Raw genomic sequence first — 20,999 nt, 5'->3', positions numbered from 1 at the left:
ATGAAACTCAATGAAAAGAAGCAAATCGTTGTAAACCACATGCCATTTTTGAGGTCCTAGAATCATCATGAAATTAGAAGGTGGTGTCCCAGCTATGTGCTGATCAAATGCTGATCCACAAACCATATGGTGCTATCTGGGTCTGAACTACCTGGCGCGACTTGGTGGTAGTGGTGGTGGCAGTGGTGTGTGTGTAAATTACCACCAGGACATTAGCCAAATCTGAGAATCACTGCTTATGTCGATATACCTTTTCTAGTCTAATATTTGTTTAAATTACGGCAGTTAATAAAGAAGACAGCATGCTCTTGGCTCATTAAAGCCATTACAACAGTGATAGTATCATGGAGAACCAAAGAGGTTTTTTTCTTGGTTTTTTTGTGGGTTTATTTTTATTTATTTATGTTTTTGAGACAGTCTCGCTCTGTCGCCCAGGCTGGGGTGCAGTGGCACGATCTCGGCTCACTGCAACCTCTGCCTCCTGGGTTCAAGCAATTCTCCTGCCTCAGCCTCCTGAGTAGCTGGGATTACAGGCGCCTGCCACCACGCCTGGCTAATTTTTGTATTTTTAGTAGAGACGGGGTTTCACCATGTTAGCCAGGTTGGTCTCGAACTCCTGGCCTTGTGATCTGCCCACCTCGGCCTCCCAAAGTGCTGGGATTACAGGCGTGAGCCACCATGCCGGCCAAAGAGTTTTTTAAAAGCACAGCTGATCATAATTTGCCTTCGGTAAAATAAATGGAAGCCGGAAGTACTGAACAAATTCTGCCCTCTCCAAGGCTCTTATGCATATCTACTTACCGAAAATGCCTCCAAACGCTCAGACATGAACGATTCTGGTGGATATAAAGGGCTTATTTTTCTATTTGCCCTGGCTCTTCCCCTGCCCAGGGACTGAGCCCTAAGAACTGCACCCTGGGGCTCTGGGGCTCTGGGGCTCTCTCAGGTTCAGCCACTAGGGGGCAATGCGATGAGTGGTGCCCCGAGGAGACAGGGCCTGGGATAGTTCTTCCTTACTCTGGGCTGAATTTTTCTGGCAGATGCCGCATGTCTCTCTACAGCTGTAGCTCCCGATGGCTGTCCCCTCCTCAGGAGCTCCAGCTACTGCTGGGCAGTACCAACTTCCCACTGTTGCTAATCTCTCGGTGACTTCAGCCTGCTCACAGCCTTATAAGTAGTCCCTTCATTTAAGTCTCTCAAACCATCTGAGCTGGATTCTGTTTCCTGCAGGGGCACCAACTAATAAGCCCATAAAAAGAAATCCTTTACTGCTGTCATCTAAGGGGACAGTGATGTCCTGATGTGCTAATCACTGACCAACATTAACTGTGATAATGCTGGTATTTCACTGGTATGCCTCAATTTCTAAACTAATGGCTTGGAACTTATGCCTCCAAATTGTATTGCCTTCTCAAAGCTGACACCTTAGGATGTTTCAATACCATCATGTTAAAATATTCCGAGGCTGCCTTTAAAGATATTCTTTAGTGCCCATAACACATTATTTTGAATAATGCTGAAAAACAGTCCTCCTTTAATGGCAGATTTGATTCAGTTCAACAGGCAATATCACAATATGCATAGGAAAATTGGCAATAATTTCATTATGTTCATATGCAAATTCCACTAACTGTTATCCAAATGTCTTTTATAGCTTGTTTTTCCTTTTCTTTTAAGCCAGGATCCAATCAGGGTTCATGAATTGCTTTTGGATGTCTCTTTTTAAGTGTTTTCAGGGATGCAGAGATGTGACTTTATGTCAGTAACTCTGCAATATAGTGCATTGTGTAACACCATTAATATATCAAAGGAAGCAAATGGAACTTTAGAGAGTGCTAAGGGTGTTTCTGGTATTGCAAAAGACACAACTCAGGTATGGGAAATGAGTTAATTATTCATAAGGGTGATTATGTTGGTTTGAGTAGTAAGCATTTTCCTTTTTCACATTAGGACACACACACACACACACACACACACACACACACACACGCCTGTGAATGTAGCAGGACGAGCCACAGATAAAACCCCCCAGACACGGAGTTGAGGAAGGAAAGGGCTTTATTCGGCTGGGAGCATTGGCAGACTTATGTCTCAAAAACCAAGCTCCCTGAGTGAGCAATTCCTGTCCCTTTTAAGGGCTTACAAGGGGGTCTGCATGAGCAGGTCGTGATCAATTAAGCAAGCAAGGGGTACATGACTGGGGGCTGCATGCACCGGTAATCAGAACGGAACAGAACAGGACAGGGATTTTCACAATGCTTTTCCATACAATGTCTGGAATCTATAGATAACACAAGCAGTTAGGTCAGGGGTTGATTTTTAACTACCAGGGCGCAAGCCAGGCTATCTGCCTGTGGGTTTCATTTCTGCCTTTTAGTTTTTGCTTCTTTCTTTGAAGGCAGAAATTGGGCATAAGACAATATGAGGAGTGGTCACCTCCCTTATTTCCCCCTTTGAGAATCTCACTGAATAGTGGGAGTTCTCACTTTCATTCTCACTACCCATGTCTTCTTGCAGGACAGATGGATAGTGATTCATATAGTACACTTGTGCTGAAGCATTTTGGTGAACTAAGGTAGCGATGAAGGTTTTTTTTTATCATTTGAAGGAGTACAAGTAGCAAACAAGGGAGTAGTAAGCAGGTTCCTATTACTATTATAATTCCTATTATAAGAGTTTTAAATCCTCCTAGCACTGGGAACCATTTTCCAAACATGGCCCCACAATCAAATCCATGCCACACTTGCATGGGCACATGTGCCAGTTTTGTCATATCTCTAACTATGTCTTCAACTACTTGCTCTTGATCATCCATCTATATGTAGACAGCAATTAGTAATCCCTCCCTCAGCTGCTAGCAAGTAGTCAAGAGCCAATCTATTTTGATAGATAGCATTTCTCATCTGAGTTTCTTGCTGGGCCAGAATAGTCAAGGCTCTGCCAGTTTTATTAGTGATTATTTCTAAGACAGCTTGTAACCATATGATTTGGGTGAGCATGTAAATGGGGGTCCCATATCCCTATGAGCCATCTTGTGCCCAAGTAGCAGGCTCATAGTATTGTATGATTCTCTCAGGGGGCCATTCATCATCTTTCCAATTACCTATAGCTATGCTTCTCTTTTCACGGGAAGCATAGACAGGGAATCCCAGGAGTTCACCTGTTTTTATGGGCAGTATGAAGAAGGATGGTTTAATAGTGCCAATAACACAACTACCTGCCCACTGGTTGGGTAATTTGGTGTAAGCTCTATGCCCACATATCCAGTATAATCTGGTGGGGGCTGTCCAGTCCCAGTGGGACTCCAGGTGGGTCCACACGGTTTGCAACTTTGGGAATTTACTAAATGGTTTCTTTTTAGTATGGTTTAGACCCTACCAGGTGACTGTTCTTAATTTTATTTTAAACACTGTGACAATAGGGGGCTCAGATGGGTTATAACACACATCAGGCTGGGCACTTCCTGGCTACATACCTTGTACTGGGTGGCATTATACAAACAAGTCCCTTTTAGGGTTCCAGCACATTTATAATAACTATAGAACAAAAAGACAGTTTTAACTTTTTGCCCTACCTTAGTGACCTGATGTATACACTGGGAACAGTCCTTAGTTTGAGGAAGGTCAGTTGAAGTCCCTACTGTACAAGTCCAAAATTTAAGGAAAATAAATCCCACGGTGAGTTTCCTCATGCTTTGGCCATGCATGGACCAGTCAGCTTCCGGGTGTGACTGGATCAGGGCTTGTCGTCTTCTTCAGAGTCACTTTGCAGGGGTTGTCCAGGCTTGCTCTCGCCTCCCAGGTGTCAGGTGCTGCGGGTTTCATGCGGCTGTGGTGGATCCAGGCTGGGATTCCTTGACCACTGTGGGAGTGGTCAAGACGACAGTCTGGGTCCTTTTCACCGTGGCTGCAAGAGGGCTATGTTCTAATCCTTGATCTACACCTGATCACCTTTGCTGTCTTCTGTACCAAGTCAGCCACAAACGCCAGCCCATTGTCCAAGCCAATTCATCAGGGCAGTCCAAACCTAGGGATGAGATCTCCACATTTGGGCATCTTGGTGAAGTCTACTTGGAGATCTTCAAAGGGGGCTGCTCCATAAGCCTGTATGCCGGGCAGGACAGTTAGACCTTACCTAGCATTGTGTTGCTAGGAGGTGACACACTGCTGTGCCACTGTTTTGGCAAGGGCTGACAGATGTGAGATGTAGAAGTACTGGCCTAACAACTTTTCAAGTGACTCTTGGCCTAGGTGGATGGTCTCATGCCCAGCCAGTATGACTGCAGCCCCTAGCAGTTGTGGCATGGCTATTCTTCCATCTGATAACCGGATCCATCCTTCATCTATCACCTGCCCTCATTCTGGTTGATGAAATGCCAGGGTGAAAGGGATAGCCAATTGGACTAAAGCACAAGTGCCACTCCAGTTATTCGGCAGAGTGTCCAGTAAAGGTCTGCCACAATACCACCACACATCCTCTCGGGGATGACCAATGGCTGACTTATTGGTAAACTCTCGAAAATTCTTAAGCTCACTGCATCCCTTCAGGTCTCCAAGGAATGCTAAGTTTCCTCGCTGTCGTGAGAGACACGAAGTGAACTTAGTGTTGGGAGATGGAAGCTGGATGGCCCTCGGGGGCTGACCCGCAGGGTGCCAGACTTTGGGATATAGCAGAGAGAGCCTGGCACAACCTATTACTCCAGGCTGTAGAATCCTGGAAAAGAGCTACCATGAAGTCCACACCTGGTCGACTGGAGGACTACCTTAGTGGAAAGGGGACAATCTGGGCCTCTGGCCTGCCATGTGCAAAAGCATAACAATTGCTTTTGTTTAACATGCCAACGGTATATTTGATTCATTCCAACCAAACATTTGCATCTTGGTATCCTGTTTTAATTGTCAAAGTTTGTTTTAAGTCTTTAACTTCTATGATCCTCTAATAAAATGAAAGTATGCTTTCAGGAAATTACAAAAACTGGTTGGGGCAGTCCATCCTTGCTCTTTAGTGGTCCACAGAACATTGGACCAATTATGGCATAAACGCTCTACATTGGGGGGCAAGACTCCTGGTTAACACTGGGGTCTTTGTTGAAATCTCCTCAGATAAAATGGTCCTAATTTACTAATGCCTAGTCTGAGGAGAGTCAGGAGGGACAGAGGTACTTTTCTGAAGTAGAGGTCTGTCTTTGATTTGGCAAGTCCCCACAAGGTATAACAAGGCAAGCATTAAATGCAACAGTTTGAGGCGAAATTGAGTTGGTTATGTTAATAACTGGATGGTCAGCGATGGAGCCAGGAAAGAAGAAAGAGTAATAGAACAGATGAAAGAGTTAAATTTTTCTTAGCTTTAGTTTGTAGGGTTTTCCCCTGGGACTATGGCCCACGAATCTGGAGGGGGGGCACTTTCTTGACTCGGGTGTGATGAGTCCATCCCTTTTTTGCTGTACAAACAGCAGTCTCGGTGGTTAGCAGCACAAAGTAGGGTCCTTCCCAGGCTGGCTCAAGTTTTTCTTTTTTCCACCCTTTGATGAGAACGTAATGTTCAGGCTGGTGCTGGTTTACCAGAAATTCTAGGGGTGGTACATGTGCTAAAAGACTTTTAGTTTTGAGGGAAAGGAAAGTGGAAGATAAACTAAGTATATAATTTCTAAGAAATTGACCTTTTGTTTTAAATGTGGGGACATCAGCAGCGGTACCTGATGACGTCAGGTACCTGACATCATCAGAGTACCTTGGTGCCTTCTTACTGAGAAATTTCCTTTAGCATCTATTTTTATTAGTTTTTAGACCAAAGAAAGCCAAACACCATTTTATATTTGACAATGCTTCCTGTATGACTTTTATACCAGATAAGCTAAATTTCACCTTTATTATTAGTGTGTTATTAATGTTACACTTAGTTTTAATAAAACTTTGTAGACATATTTATTCAATTTTTAATGTCTGACCATAAGGTTTTTATAGACTCTCTTCAACCTTTTATAATTTTTGTAAAAGAGCAGGTTAGTGCTTTAAGAAAAACCCATTGTATTTTTACTTTAATGTCCAGTTCACAGAAAAACTGGATGATACCCCTTTAACTTTAGCTAATATGTTTATACACAGAATTTTCTTTAGTTAACGTTTTAAAACTTGCTTAAACCTTCAAAACAAAATTTTTAAAAACTTTTTAATGTAGGTAAAAATCTACATTTTTATGCCTCCTTATAATCCTTTTACTAAAAGTATATTTTACTTTTCTTACACACCTTACATATAAACTGTTCCTTCAATAGTTTTACATTCAGGAGGCCTAATTACTTTTAAATTATACAACATTTCTTGCATAAATTCCTTTTTTATAACACACTTTTTTTTCTTGTTTCACGACTTTCAGACAATTCTTCAACATGTCTCAACTTTCTGACTTATTGCAAACATCCCTTTCTTTAAACAACCAGTTAATTTATTTTAGGACAAGAATTTACTATATAACGTTCTTTTTACATGAATTCTACCCCCCTTTTCTCTCTCTCTTTTTTTTTTTTTACCTTAGGATAGTTCTGAACTGGTGAGGTATGCTCACAATAAGGTTTCCTTTAAAAGTTATTTTTCTACTTTTTTTCTGTTAGCAAAGCTGTTGCCGCTACAGATTGAATGTATTTGGGCCATCCGCGGGTTACTGGGTTAAGGAATTTTGATAGGAAGGCTACGGGTTGTCAGTGGTCTCAGTGCTTTCGGGCTACGCCCTTGTTTACACTGACAACAAAGTGGTATTGGAGTGTTATATGATCACGGAGAAGACCTTTAATTATCAATTATAGGTTTTAAATTTACCTTGGCTTTTAAAGGAATAGTGTACACTTTTTTTCTTAACTACTTGTATATCTCTCTCTTTCTCTCTTTGACTTCCTTCTGTCTGTCTCTTCCTCTCTCTCTGCCTCTCTTTGACTTCCTCTTTGTCTCTTCCTGTCTCTCTTGCTTTCTCTCTTTGCCTCTTTTCCTCTCTCTCTCTCTTTCCTCTCTCTCTTTCTCTCCTCTCTCTCTCTCCCTTTTCTCTCTGCTGGTCTTTCCTTGCCTCTGCCAGCTGCTTATGCTGCTGTTCTGTTCTCTCCTTCCTCTTCCCCTAGGGGAGAGACCAGCGGGAGTAGAGATGCTCTTTCTTCCTTCGCTGTCTGTCCCTTTGCCACTAGTACTACTGCTGCCTGTCCTGTTAACCACTGTGGGGGGTCTAAAACCAGCTGCAACCAAGTATCTATGTATGGAAACTGATCTGGGTGTCCTGATTTACCAGTTACTTTGTGCCATACCTTTGAAACTAGAGACCTGTCTAGGCTTCTTTCTGATGGCCATCCCACCTCTAATGCCCGTCAATCTATCTCACACAAAGCCTTAAGCTTTCCAGGTGTCATAGCGAGTCCATAGTCCCCACTGAATCCTTTCTTGAAATTCTTTAACATAGTTCCTAACGGGGTAGGCTTACTTTGTGTTTTACCCATTTTCCTCTCTCAGGAGACAAAACAACACTCTTACCACAAAGAGGGAAGACAAAAAGGGGCAAAAAAGTCACTCACTCCCCAAGCAATTCACACTAAAACCAAAGTATGGATAAGGAGTTACTCATTCATCAAGCAATTTGAGCCAAGTCAGAACCGAAATCAAAGCCAAAACAGTTCAAATCCAAAAGTCAATACCGAAATCTAATCCAAAACAGTGCAAATCCAGTCAAAATCAAAACCAAAACCAAGGTGCCGATAAAGGCATGCCGTGGGTGATCAGGCCACGCTTCCACTCAGATGGAGTGGGCAAGTTCCAAGACCAGTCTTACCATGTTCCAGATGTCCGGACTCCAAGCGCCGATTCCTTCCCGGTGTTCAGCTGCTGCGTTAATCCTCCGCGGGGGCCTACCGTGCGCTGCTCTGGCGAGGAGTTCCACCAGGGCAATTGCCCACCCGGGAGCGCTCTCAGGATTCGCGTCACTAAAGCCGGCAGGAGTCCCCGGCAGGGACGTTCCACAGGGCAGGCCTAAGCCTCCTAAGCGGCTGCCTCCACCGCCCGCTAATCACCTCGATTCCGGGTCAGGGAACCAAGAAATGTAGCAGGACTAGCTGCGGACAAAACCCCTCAGACACCGAGTTGAGGAAGGAAAGGGCTTTATTCTGCCAGGAGCATCTGCAGACTTACAAAACCAAGCTCCCCGAGTGAGCAATTCCCGTCCCTTTACAACTCTAAGGGGGTCTGCGTGAGAGGGTTGTGATCCATTGAGCAAGCAGGGGTACGTGACTGGGGGCTGCATGCACCGGGATCAGAATGGAACAGAACAGGACAGGGATTTTCACAATGCTTTCCCATACAATGTCTGGAACCTATAGATAACACAAGCAGTTAGGTCAGGGGTTGATCTTTAACTACCAGGCCCAGGGTATGCGCCCGGCTATCTGCCTGTGGATTTCATTTCTGCCTTTTAGTTTTTACTTCTTCTTTCTTTGGAGGCAGAAATTGGGCATAAGACAATATGAGGGGTGGTCTCCTCCCTTATGAACAACACAGATTTGAGCTGTGTGGGTTCAATTATACTCAGATTTTCTCCTGCCTGTGCCACCCCTGAAACAGCAAGAGCGACCCCTCCTCTTCCTTCTCCTCAGCCTACTTAACGTGAAGACGATGAAGACAAAGACCTTTATTGTGACCCACTTGCACTTAATAACAGTATATGTATTTTCTCTTCCTAATGTTTTTCTTCATAACATTTTCTTTTCTCTAGGTTAAATTATAAGAATACAGTCTATATTACATATATCATACAACAGATGTGTTAATTATCTGTGTTGTTGGGAAGGCTTCTGGTCAACAGTGGGCTATTAGTAGGTAAGATCTGGGGGAGTCAAAAGTTATGTGTGGATTTTAACTGCGTGGGGTATTGGCACCCCAACCCCTGTGTTGTTCAAGAATCAACTGTAATATTTTCATAGCACACTGGAATCGACAGAGGGGCTGGAGGTGTCCTGTCTGGGGCTCCAGTTGCCTCAGTTCTCTCTTCCAAGGGCTGAGGGGGATCTACAATGGTGGCGTGCCTTGGGAATGTTACGGGAAAAGGTATGGTGACTCGATGGTTTCCAAGTGTTTTGTGTCCCGGAGTATTCTTATTTCCAACCCCCATCACTTCCAGTAACCTGGTGTGTTCCTCCTTGAAAGAGTTCAGGCAAGGGTCCTGTTCTGTTCCCTTTTAGCAGCCAAATAACCTTCCCATTAACCTGGAAAAACAAAGACAAAAAGCCTTTTTTTCCATGTTATTTATTCACATTCAACTAGCTACATGAGGGGGATAAGCAAATTAATAGGAGCTTTTTGGGGAGGCACAGAGGTATGGATGGAAGGGTGGGATTAAAACAAAATAATTTTCAGTGGTTAAGTGGAAGATTTACAAATATCCATTTAAAAAGTACCCTCTGGATAAAATAATCAGAAATAAAATAAATTAGCCACTTCTGATCACTGCATTCCCCAAACCAAAGTCTCTGAAAATGATCTGCACTCTAGACTGTCATGATTTGCAGATATTTACATGACGCAGGTTTCCAACCCAGAAAAATGAAGACTAACACTGAGTAACAGATTAGTACAATGCAGAGGAAAATAGAGCAAATGAAAATAGCTATCATCTGGTAGCAAAAATAGATTTATGCCAGTGTTAATATCAAAATAAAGACATTCAAACAAATTATGCCAATACATTGGAACTATTATTCCTAAGACCATAAAGACACCTTCTTATTGCTTCTACTCATAACTAAAAGGTCTGCAGAGATTCTGTAGTAGCCAGAAGGCATAACTTGTAGTGTACGTAGTAGGGGCTACATCAAGGTTCAACAGCCAAATAAAAACTTTATTATTTTTATTTTAGGCTTGACATCTTTAACAGTAGAACAAGATCACTCATGATAAATCTGGAAGATGCAGATGGAAGACAGTGCTTGAAGCCCAAGCAAATGATTTACTACAAGTAATTAAAAGCAGAATATGAGAAAAGCAGCAGTGTAAATGAAGTAAACATTTAAAAAAAATTAGTTTGTATATTTCCCCCAGGAAGTGTCACAGGAAGCACAGGACACCTGTGCAGCTGTTTGGGCATCCTGGGTACTTCTTGCCCTCAAGTGAACTCCCATCTCTTTAGTTAGGACCAGAATCCACCTGGCTTGTAGAACAGGAACTACATGGAGAAGCTGCATTGAGGCTTTTATTATTAATACCTTTGACTCAAGGGAATACCAGCCTTGGGGTGCTTTGGGGCCTGGGGAGGGAACTGATTGGCTCTCCCGCTACACTGGAGACTGTTAGCTCATTTCTGAATGGATTTCCTGCAGTGTGGGGTAGTTGACAGCTGTGACAGGAACATCACCTGAAGTGCAGGGTGGTTACCTGCACAAAGTCCCATTTCCAGGAATTTCTGTGTAATTCACCAGAAATTTTGGATGGAATAATTAGAAAAAAAAAAAGAGGTTAAAACATGTAACTCAAGTGATACAGTGATTAGCATTATTTAACCAGGAGATTTAAAGTCCAGGAAATTAAATTCTACCTTGGTACCTTGGTTCTTCCCAAATGATGCCACGGTTCTGTTTTCTTCCTCTTAAAACTATAAAATGTCCTAGAGACACACATTTGGGGGAAAGATGCTTTTGAGAAAAGGGACAGGAGAAAAGAAGTCATTTCCCCCTCAAGATAGTTTTAAGCTTATAATATCAGGATGCATCACCAAGCTGTTTAAATTTCAGAAAAGCCCTTTATAGATACTAGTACTGACTAGATTTTAAAATCTGCATATAGTTCTGTATCATATTTTAATTCATTCCCACCCCCATCTCAAATAAGATGACTACAGAGGTGATGTTTGGTCCAGTTGTCCTTGGGACTCTAAAATAAAGCATAAGGGCAAGTGAAATAACAACATTAGGATAATTAAAGATTTTCCAAATACCACATGACAGTGCTACATCCATTCAGGCTGTACATTTTGTTTTTGTTGCTTCTTTCTTTTTTGAGCCAGTCTCTGGAGCAGGCCAATTTAACGGCCAATATTACTAAGATTCTACATTTATCCTCACACTGTGGAAACTACATTTGTTTTCCCCTTGAGTGCCCTTAAATCTACAGCCTGCTTCCTCATGTCTGTGAGCAGAATCTGGATAAATGCTTGAGATGGAAAGAACAAAGCACACACCAAAGAATCTGACTGTGTCATTCAACTGCTTAGAAATGGAAATGATATTCACATTGTGTTCATCTTGGCATCGCGATAAAATGAATCCCATATTTAATGAGTTGTTTTAAAATGCCAGTCACGTGCAGATTCCAGAAGGCTACAGATTCACTTTAAATAACTCTCCATTTTGAAAATGCAATATTGTCCAACTGGTTATTTGGTGTGACAATGAAAAATCATGCATTCTTTTCCTGTAATTATTTTACTCTTCATTCATAACATTTGATATGCTCTGAATTTCTTTAAGTATCTAAAAGTGTTTTCTGGAGAAATCTTTTTACTACATCATTATACTTGATATTCCATAGGATTGCTATGGACTTTAGAATAAAAGGCTTAACAATTAGGCTTTGGTTTTAATGTCATCTGGACAGAAGTTGGAAATGCTTTGATAACACAATTCAACTACTACACATATCATTGTAATGTGAAATAACACATTTAAAAAGACAAAGGTTCCCCTTTCAGTAGTTATAATCTGTATTATTCAAGACTGCTGCAAAACTCACAAAAGAATGATATGGATAACAAGAAAGTATAGGAAAAGGGTAAGACACTTACTTAAAGCTTTACCAGAACACAACACAAAGCAAGAACATCAATTCTCTACATTTGTCTATAAGGCAGATGGCAACTTTTTATACAAGATCTAAAATATGGTGCTTATTCAGAGGTAGAAAATACTAAAACAGCATTTAAGAAAAACATGTTGAGTTATCCAAAACAATCAGTTATTTTGCTAAACTTTTACAAAGTCAAACTGCTATGTGGAATAAACTGTATGTTTTATATTAAACTGGGACATTCCATACTCAACAGGGAGGTGATCAAATAGAGGGACAAAAAACTAGGGGTGGGGTGGGAAGCAGGAAACAGTCTCTTAACTTCTCAAGGACTCAGCTCTCACTAAGGAGAAATTTCCTTAGTCTCTCTGGGATGCTATTGTGATATTTAATTAATTGGAATTCTTTTCTCTTATTAATAATTTCTCTGAGCAAGAGGGTACAATTTTGCATATAAGGCAACAGAACTATAGGGAGGAACAAGTTCAAATACTTCCTTTTCAAGAAGGTGCCGTATTCGTCTTATATAAAAATATACATTCCATTAATCTTATATCCTCTCCCTAACCACTAAAATGCAAATGAAAATATTCTTCAGACTCCAGCACCAGCAGAATTGTTCTGTATGAGCAATTCAAGAGCTGTCTGAGGCAAAAAGATATCTCAGCTACCAAATTAAACTTGGGTAGCTTACGCATGGGTGAGTAACCCTGGGAATTCTTATTTCTTAATGCACCTGGGAGAGGTTGATTTTTTTTCTACAACGTAATTTTATAAGGCATAAATTTAATTGGAATCTTCCCTAACCTTTGGAAAATCAGTGTTAAAGCTTCTTTTTTTAACCCACACATGAACATTCAATCTTTCATTTTTATTAAATAGTTTATATATAAAAAGAAATGTCAAGGTGTTCTACATTCATATAAACAATCAGGGTAACATTTGAAATTGTAAAGAAACGCACTGAGGAAAATATAGACTTAAAGAGTTACAATGCTAAAAGCTAAGCACAAGTGATCATCCTAGAGTATCTTTTAAATATATAAACACAGGTTTGTGCTGCTTCAGAAGGCAAGCACAGGAGAAATACATTAACGTTATCTTTCTTTACTTTTTCACCATAAGACAGGATGGTCCAGTTTGGAAAAACCAAGATCTTTTCTAAGTTCCAAATAGGTGCCGTTGCTCACCCAAGAGTCATCGTCGGATTTCCTGTGAAAGAAGAAACAATTTCTTGCAGACTCTTGAAACCAGCATCATATTCTCAAGTCTCTTTCCTTCCTAACCTCCCTGTTTTCCCCATCCTCATTCCCGCACGCATTCAGCGTCCCAGAGTGTTGGGACCGGGAATTCTGGGAATTAGATATCCGGAAATAATTTTGTTACTTTTTTTTTTTTTGAGATGGAGTCTCGCTCTGTCATCCAGGCTGGAGTGTAGTGGCATGATCTTGGCTCACTGCAACCTCTGCTTCCCAGGTTCAATCGATTCTCCTGCCTCAGCCTCCTGAGTAGCTGGGACTACAGCCATGTGCAACCATGCCCGACTAATTTTTGTATTTTTAGTAGAGACGGGGTTTCACCATGTTGGCTAGGCTGGTCTAGAACTCCTGACCTCAGGTGATCCACCCGCCTCGGACTCCCAAAGTGCTGGGATTACAGGCATGAGCCACCACGCCGGCCCATTTTGTTACTCAACTTTAACTTCTCAAACTTAGAGGCTATGAAAAGTGGTGCTTCTGAGAGAAGGAGGATGTGGGGAGAGTCTGTCATATACAAAACATAACTTGCATGACTGTCAGCACCTTGGGAATGACTGCACAAAAGCTACACATCAACCAGGTTGTGCATAGGAAGTGGTTAACTTTTTTTTTTTTTTTTTTTAAGGAGGCCGAGTGTGGTGGCTCACGCCTGTAATCTCGGTACTTTGGGAGGCCAAAGTGGGCACATCATGAGGTCAGGAGTTCAAGACCAGCTTAGCCAACATGGCAAAACCCCGTGCCTACTAAATATACAAAAATTAGCCGGGCATGGTGGCGGGCACCTGTAATCCCAGCTACTCAAGAGGCCGAGGCAGGAGAATCGCTTGAAACTGGAAGGCGGAGGTTGCAGAGAGCTAGGATCACGGCACTGCACTCCAGCCTGGAAGACAGAGCAAGACTCCTTCTCAAAAAAAAAAAAAAAAAAAAGTAATTGGAAGCCATAAGAGTCTGGAGAGATTAGTCCTGATTTTCTATTCTTTGAATAGAGAATATGTGACACAGACCAAATTCAAAGGGTGCAAAAGGGTATATACAGCTTCAAGTCTTTATCTTCCCCCTCTCTGCCAGCCTCCTGACTCTTCTCCTCAGAGGTAGTGATGTTATCAGCTTCATTCTTTCAGGGAAATTCCGTGTGTGTGTGTGTGTGTGTGTGTGTGTGTGAGAACACACACTCTAGTCCCTCTCATTTTGACATAATGTTGCACCAGACACTGTTCTACCCTTTCAGCTTTGACATAATGAAATATATTGGAGATCATTTCCAATCAGTACAGTAAGGCAAGGGTCAGCAAACTATGGCCCAAGGGTCGAATCCAGCCTTCTGCATATCTCTGAAATACTGTTTTATTGGAACATGGCCATGTCCATCTGTTTAAATACTGTTTATGGCTGCTTTCAATGCTGAACAGCAGGGCTGCATAATAGCTGCTGAATGAACTGAACCTGATGGCCTGCAAAACCAACAATATTTATCATTTGCTCTTTATAGGAAAAGTTTGGTGACTCCAGCAATAAGGGATTCCACATTTTCTTTTTATACAGTTGTATGATATTCCATTGTATGGATGGATCACAATTTACCTAACAGGTACCCCACTGATGGGCACTTAGGTTATTTCCAAACTCTAGCTCAGCATGTTATTTTGTATGTGTGTAAGTATAGTTACATTAACAATTCCTGTAATTAGCATGGCTGGGTCAAAGAGTATGTGCATTTGTGATTCTGACTGATATTACCATATGGTTTAGAAGCAAAAGTAGAGTGCGCCTGTTTTCCCACACTCTCAGGAATGTAGATTTTTATCACACTTGTTTCCCTATTCCAGTAACACTATGTGTTTAAAAATGAGTCAATCTGTGTATCAGACAGTTCACTATTTTAAAACAAAGAGGCTCAATTTGGTCTGAGCTCCAGCTTCTACTTGGAATTTTCAGTGATTTTGTTGTTGTTCCTCAGTAAGTGTTAATGACAACATCCAAGTCCCCATGTTCTTCTCCAAAATCTCTTTGCCAGGTTTCTAATTTGAACAGTCCCATGGAGGACTGCTACTGCTGAACAACTCTCGCTCTTTCTCCAATTGAAAAAAATTTCCCCATCTAATACTAAAGAGCAATGGCCGCCGCAGCTGAAGCAGCTTTCCGTCCTTTTTCATTCCAGACATAATTCCTTCCTGATTGTAATGACAGCATAATCACATTCTGTATCTTGCATTTATATGGTAATGTGTTTCCAGCAGAGCTCTGCAGGCTTTGTAAGGTCATCCTTAATGCCTCATGTTGGACCGAGTTGGTGAATCTCCTTAACTAGTCCTTGAGACAGTTTGGTTACCTACCATTTTTAATGATCCTAAAAAGTACTGTAATGAACATCTTCATAATTGTAGATTTTTCTTTTTTTAAAAAATGAAAATAGACAATGTATGGAAGAAAAAGAACCAACCTACTTAAGGGTGTAATGTGTTTATCTATTAACTGATCAGTAAATCAACTGATCAGTCTGTTAATCTATCCATTTTTCTATTACTTGCCTTTTTCAAAAAGGAATGTAACATTTCCATCTCATTCTTTAAATGTTTAAATGAAGCTTGAATATTTCAGGATGAAATTTTGGCCAGTTGATTTTCCATCACTAATATCTTGAATTTGTGGAAATGATCAGAAGGGATCTAGTAGAATCTACATCAACTTTAGGGAAAAGAGCATCATATTCTTCAAGACAAAACCTTATTTGTTACTATTTTGACATTTTGGAATACAGATTTTATTACTGCTGCTGTTATTAATAACAAAATCCTCCTAAAAGTACTTCTGTTGTCCACTAAAAACAAACAAAAACACAAACAAAAAACATCCCAAAACAATGAAAAGACACTGGTGGCCCTGGAGGGACTTGGGCAGATGGAGTAGAGCAGGAACTTGCTGCTTTTTCACATACACCTATTTAAGTGTTTTAAAAAAAGAAAACAGAAAAACTAAAATCATATAGGCCCTGGCCTGGTAGTGAGGAGAGTCAGGCCCCATTCCAGGGTATTATACCGAGTCCTTCAACAGATCCCCTACCTGCCTTGAGCTTTCTCTTCTACTCAGTTATAGGAGGAGATGGGGAGGTGAAGGGTTGAAGATCTCTCATACCTCCTTTAAAAATTTGTATCTATTGGCTGGGCACGGTGGCTCTTACCTGTACTTTGGGAGGCTGAGGCAGGTGGATCATGAGGTCAGGAGATCGAGACCATCCTGGCCAACAAGGTGAAACCCCGTCTCTACTAAAAATACAAAAATTAGCCGGGCATGGTGGCACGCGCCTGTAGTCCCAGCTACTTAGGAGGCTGAGGCAGGAGAATCGCTTGAACCCAGGAGGTGGAGGCTGCAGTGAGTCAGGATGGTGCCACTGCACTCCAGCCTGGGTGACAGAGCGAGACTCTGTATCAGGAAAAAAAAAAAAAAATTAAATCTATTTTAACAAGACCTTCTTGGCAAGTTATTTTAAGATAACAGGAAATGAAAGCCCAAGTGTACTGGAACTTCCACAATGCAAGAAACAGACTGCTTGGAATTTCCATACTGCTTAACTGTGGAGTGATCGTGAATGATCTCTGTCATGGTGTAAAACGTGCCTATGGGGGTGACCAACCTTAGCTGTGAATTTAATAAGCTGGCCTGGCGCTGGGACCCAGTTCTGGCAGGCTCCCTGACTGAGGACCTCCTCTGCAAACTCACTGGTTGAGGGCACTGGAAAAGCTCAAGGAATGCAAAAACGCAGGCCCTAGTCCTGTCTGAAGTCAGCAAGAGGGAGAGCCTGAAGGTAAGTGCGGGGGACAGGGCCTGGCACAGAGGAGCAGTCCCCCCACGTGGAAGCAGGAAAAGCCTGGAGAATGCTCTTATCTGGGGACAGTACTGTTCACTTTCTGCGAACCAGAAGCATAACGTGCTGGCACCACCTATCAACCAAAAACCTACTCAATCCAGGCACGAACCTGAAAAACCGAGGCTGGTGCTCCACATGATTTTCTTCTAAGACCCGCCGCCTTTCTCGCTGTAGTTGTTCAATCCTCTGCTTTTGTATTTCAGCTTCTTCTAAGTTCCCTTCTTCTAGAAACCTGAGGCATTGAGGAAAAAAAAATGAAAGGATATGAATTCAAGAAAACAAAACAATCATTACTACTCAACTTGCATGTGTCCACGACTGGATATTCAAAATCCTCTCCTATACGTAAGACCCCGCCCCAACCCTTTAATCCATATCTTGAAGTAGTCAGAGAAGATATTTTTCTGAATTGGTGATATTTACATAATTCAAAAATTATATCTACAAAAAAGAATTTGGGGCAATGTCTTCTTTTCTTCCTTGTAATTCCAGCCACCTTCACCCTTCCACCCTAGAAAACCCACTTTATTAGTTTCCTCTGCATCCTTCTAGAGATTCTTCATGTGTATATAAACAAATATTAATACATATTCTTATCCCTCCCTCCGTTTAAAAAATATAAATGGTAGCATGCTATGTATCCCTTGATTTTTGGTTTTGGTTTACTTTTTATTTAACAATATATCTTACAGATCTTTCCATGGATGTATATAGACATTTTTTAATAGCCACATAATATCCAGTTGTGTGGATGTATATGAATTTAGACAATTTCCTATGGATAGACATTTGAATCATTTGAATCATTTTAATGTGACAATGCCGCAATAAACGACCTTGTATATCCATCATTTTACGTGAGTAAGTAGGAAAAATCTGTAGAAGAAATTTCTAGAAGTGAAATTGCTGGGTGAAAGGGTGAGTGTGTAATTTATATATTACTGAACTGCCTTTTATGGGGATTATACCCAATTTATATTCCCATCAGCAATGCTGAGAGTGCCCTTTTCTCCCATAACCTCAAAGTGTATAAAACTTCTGAATTTTTGCCAATCGGATAGGTTAAAAATTGGGATGTCGACATGATTTTTAAATTTGCAGTTTTCTTATTATGATTAAGGCTGAACATCTTTTCACATGTTTAAGGGATATCTGCATTTCCTAGTTTGTGGACTGTTCATTTTCCTATGTCCATTTTTTCTTTTTTTTTTTTTTTTAACACAAACTTAAGATAAATTTAATTGAAAATGTTCATCACAGAAATTAACAATGTTTACCATTCTTTAAACACCACATACATTATTAATATATACTGTATATTTCCAATTAACTCCATTCTTAGGCTTGATTTAAGAAACACAATTGTAACAGATTTTATACAAAAAATACTTCCCTAAAAAAGTAGACAAACTGCACGAAACAGTACAAGCATAATGTGCATAGCAAGATAGCTTGAAGCATTCTGTGTATGGCTGTCTTTAAAATAAATTAGGGGAAAGGGCCCCTTTGGGACCAACTGTTACGCTGACATATGTAAACTGTTTCACATCTTTTTTAGGCACTTGCTAACAACAGTGTTCAATCCCTGCAAAATGAATTTACCTCCCTATGTCCATTTTTTCTAATGGGTTGATCTATTACTAGATTTCTAGAGGCAATTCATGATATGAGTTGCAAATATGGACTTCTCCGTTTGTCATTTATCTTTTGACCTTATATAGTTTTATTTATTTTGCCATAAAGAAGGGCTTATGTTTGTTTGTTTTGTCGGGGGGTGGGTTCTCACTGAGACACTCAGGCTGGAGAGCAATGGTGTGGTCTCGGCTCACTGCAACCTCCTCCTCTTGGGTTCAAGCAATTCTCATGCCTCAGCCTCCCAAGTAGTTGGGACTACGGGCATGTGCCACCATGCCTGGCTAATTTTTGTATTTTTAGTACAGACGGGGTTTCGCCATATTGGCCAGGCTGGTCTTGAACTCCTGACTTCAAGTGATCCGCCCACTTTGGCCTCCCAAAGTGTTGTTTGTCTTTAATAAAGCCAAATGTAACAATTTTTTCTTTCCTTGGGCTTCTAGATTTTGAGTCTTAATTAGAAAGGCCTTAGGGGAGACATTATTATTTCCATTTTACAGAGTAGGAAACTGAGGCCGGGAAAGATGAAAAGACCTACCATATATCACACACCTTGTGAGCAGCAACCTAGAATCAGCAGTTAGATCTCAGTGCACCAAAATCATTTAAATTTGAGGGCTTGGGGAGCTGGATGTTTTTACTTACTTACTTTACACTAAGTTCTTTATTACTGCATGCAGTAAAACTCTTCAAAATAAACACCTTTTTTGGCATTTCAATGCAAATGGGGCTTTACGGATAGTAAAGGCCATGCCACACATGGATCCTAGTTGGGCCCCATCTCCTCCGTGATACAATTGTTTAAAGCGTCCCCACCTCTCAATTCCTGATGACATTTTCCACCTTTCTCAGGTGCCTCTGGTGGCCTAAGGATTGTTAATAAGACTTTTTGTAAAGGGTTTTACATTTCTGGAGAGAAAAATCTTTAAAAAATCCTTACCTCTGGTCTGGCCTAAATCGAGTGTCAGTAGGTGGCAATAAAGACTTTGATGATGGATCCATTTCATTTAATTCCAGTGCAAACTGTGTGAAGCTATAGTATTGCTCATAGCCTTTCGGCATAGGATCTAAGAAGAAAATAAATCATTCACCCCAAACTTGCATGTCACTTATGTTACATTTTAATTCCTTCACCTTTTTCATCTCAGCCTAGCTACAATTTTTCTCTCTCAGCTCCCTTCCATTTCTGTTAAAATATTCTGACTAATGAACAGGCACTGAACATTTCTCTATAAATTTTCTTCTCTATAATTTTTCTTCTGCCTACAGGGATGTGGCCTCCTATGTGTGGTCAGAAAGCAAATTTATACAATGCTGTGAAGTTTCTGTAGTGCTTAAGCTATGAAAATAATTTGATTTTAAAATAAACATGCTCGGCTGGGCGTGGTGGCTCACGCCTGTAATCCCAGCACTTTGGGAGGCCGAGGCAGGCGGATCACCTGAGGTCAGGAGTTTGAGACCAGCCTGGCCAACATGGCGAAACACCGTCTCTACTAAAAATACAAAACTTAGCCAGGCATGGTTGCGGGCACCTGTAATTCCAGCTACTTGGGAGGCTGAGGCAGGAGAATGACTTGAACCTGGGAGGTGGAGGTTGCAGTGAGCCAAGATCCCGCCACTGCATTCCAGCCTGGGCGACAAGAGCGAAACTCCATCTCAAAAATAATAATAATAATAACAATAAATAAACATACTAATATCAGCTCTGGGTCCATTTTTCCTGATTCTCACTCTAGAGAATCTGTTTTTGATTTAAGTGATGTCAAATTCTCCTGAAACTCTGTTTAGTACCTATAACAGTGTTGAACACACAGCAGGTGGTTAATAAATGTTATTCTTTTCTTCCATTCCTGCCCTTTTTACCAATTCTTGCCTCCCCTCAGTCTTACATCTTTAAAACATTAGGTGCATTGCCCTAACTGGAATTCCAGCTTTTTAAGCTAAACATACCCAAATTTATATATTGTATAAATCCAATGTAGACTACTAAGATCTACTTATAGCCTAAGCTCTTCACACGTAACAAGAGAAATGCTTGCCAATAACTGTTCTGCAGAAACCCCTCGCTTTTTTTTTTAATGAAAGGGTCTCACTCTGTCCACCCAGGCTGGAGTACAGTGACACGATCTCAGCTCACTACAACCTCTACTTCCAGGGTTTAAGTGATTCTCATGCCTCACCCTCCTGAGTAGCTGGGACTACAGTAGATGCACACCACCATGCCTGGCTAATCTTTGTATTTTTAGTAGAGGTGAGATTTTGCCATGTTGTCCAGAGCAGTCTTGAACTCCTGACCTTAAACAATCTGCCTGCCTTGGCTTCCCAAAGTGCTGGGATTACAGGCGTAAGCCACCATGCCCCACCGGGACCCATTTTTTGAATCTTCGTAAGTCCTCCTTGTAACTAGTCTAATTCTCTGTGTATCCGAAGCATAAAAAT

The 20,999-nt window shown here is 41.1% G+C and overlaps 1 protein-coding gene across 15 annotated transcripts in view; it reads right to left on the bottom strand.

Moving 5' to 3' along the window:
* Positions 1–11,703: 11,703 nt before the first annotated feature.
* The window catches only part of OSBPL3 (oxysterol binding protein like 3), a 188,099-nt gene continuing 178,803 nt past the window's right edge, over positions 11,704–20,999 (bottom strand). For all 15 annotated transcript variants that reach the window (XM_063667469.1, XM_054494372.2, XM_063667467.1 and 12 more), the window contains 3 exons: positions 19,501–19,627; positions 17,038–17,160; positions 11,704–13,016 (listed from right to left, as the gene is read on the bottom strand). In XM_063667469.1, the coding sequence (XP_063523539.1) occupies positions 12,920–13,016; positions 17,038–17,160; positions 19,501–19,627 (347 nt within the window). In that variant the 3' untranslated portion in view covers positions 11,704–12,919. The remainder of the gene's footprint in view (positions 13,017–17,037; positions 17,161–19,500; positions 19,628–20,999) is intronic.

This window comes from Pongo pygmaeus, chromosome 6 (assembly GCF_028885625.2).
Source record: "Pongo pygmaeus isolate AG05252 chromosome 6, NHGRI_mPonPyg2-v2.0_pri, whole genome shotgun sequence".
NCBI classification, from domain to species: Eukaryota; Metazoa; Chordata; class Mammalia; order Primates; family Hominidae; genus Pongo; species Pongo pygmaeus.
The sequence above is the reverse complement of the archived record's forward strand: the minus strand, read 5'-3'. Positions and strand labels throughout refer to the sequence as shown.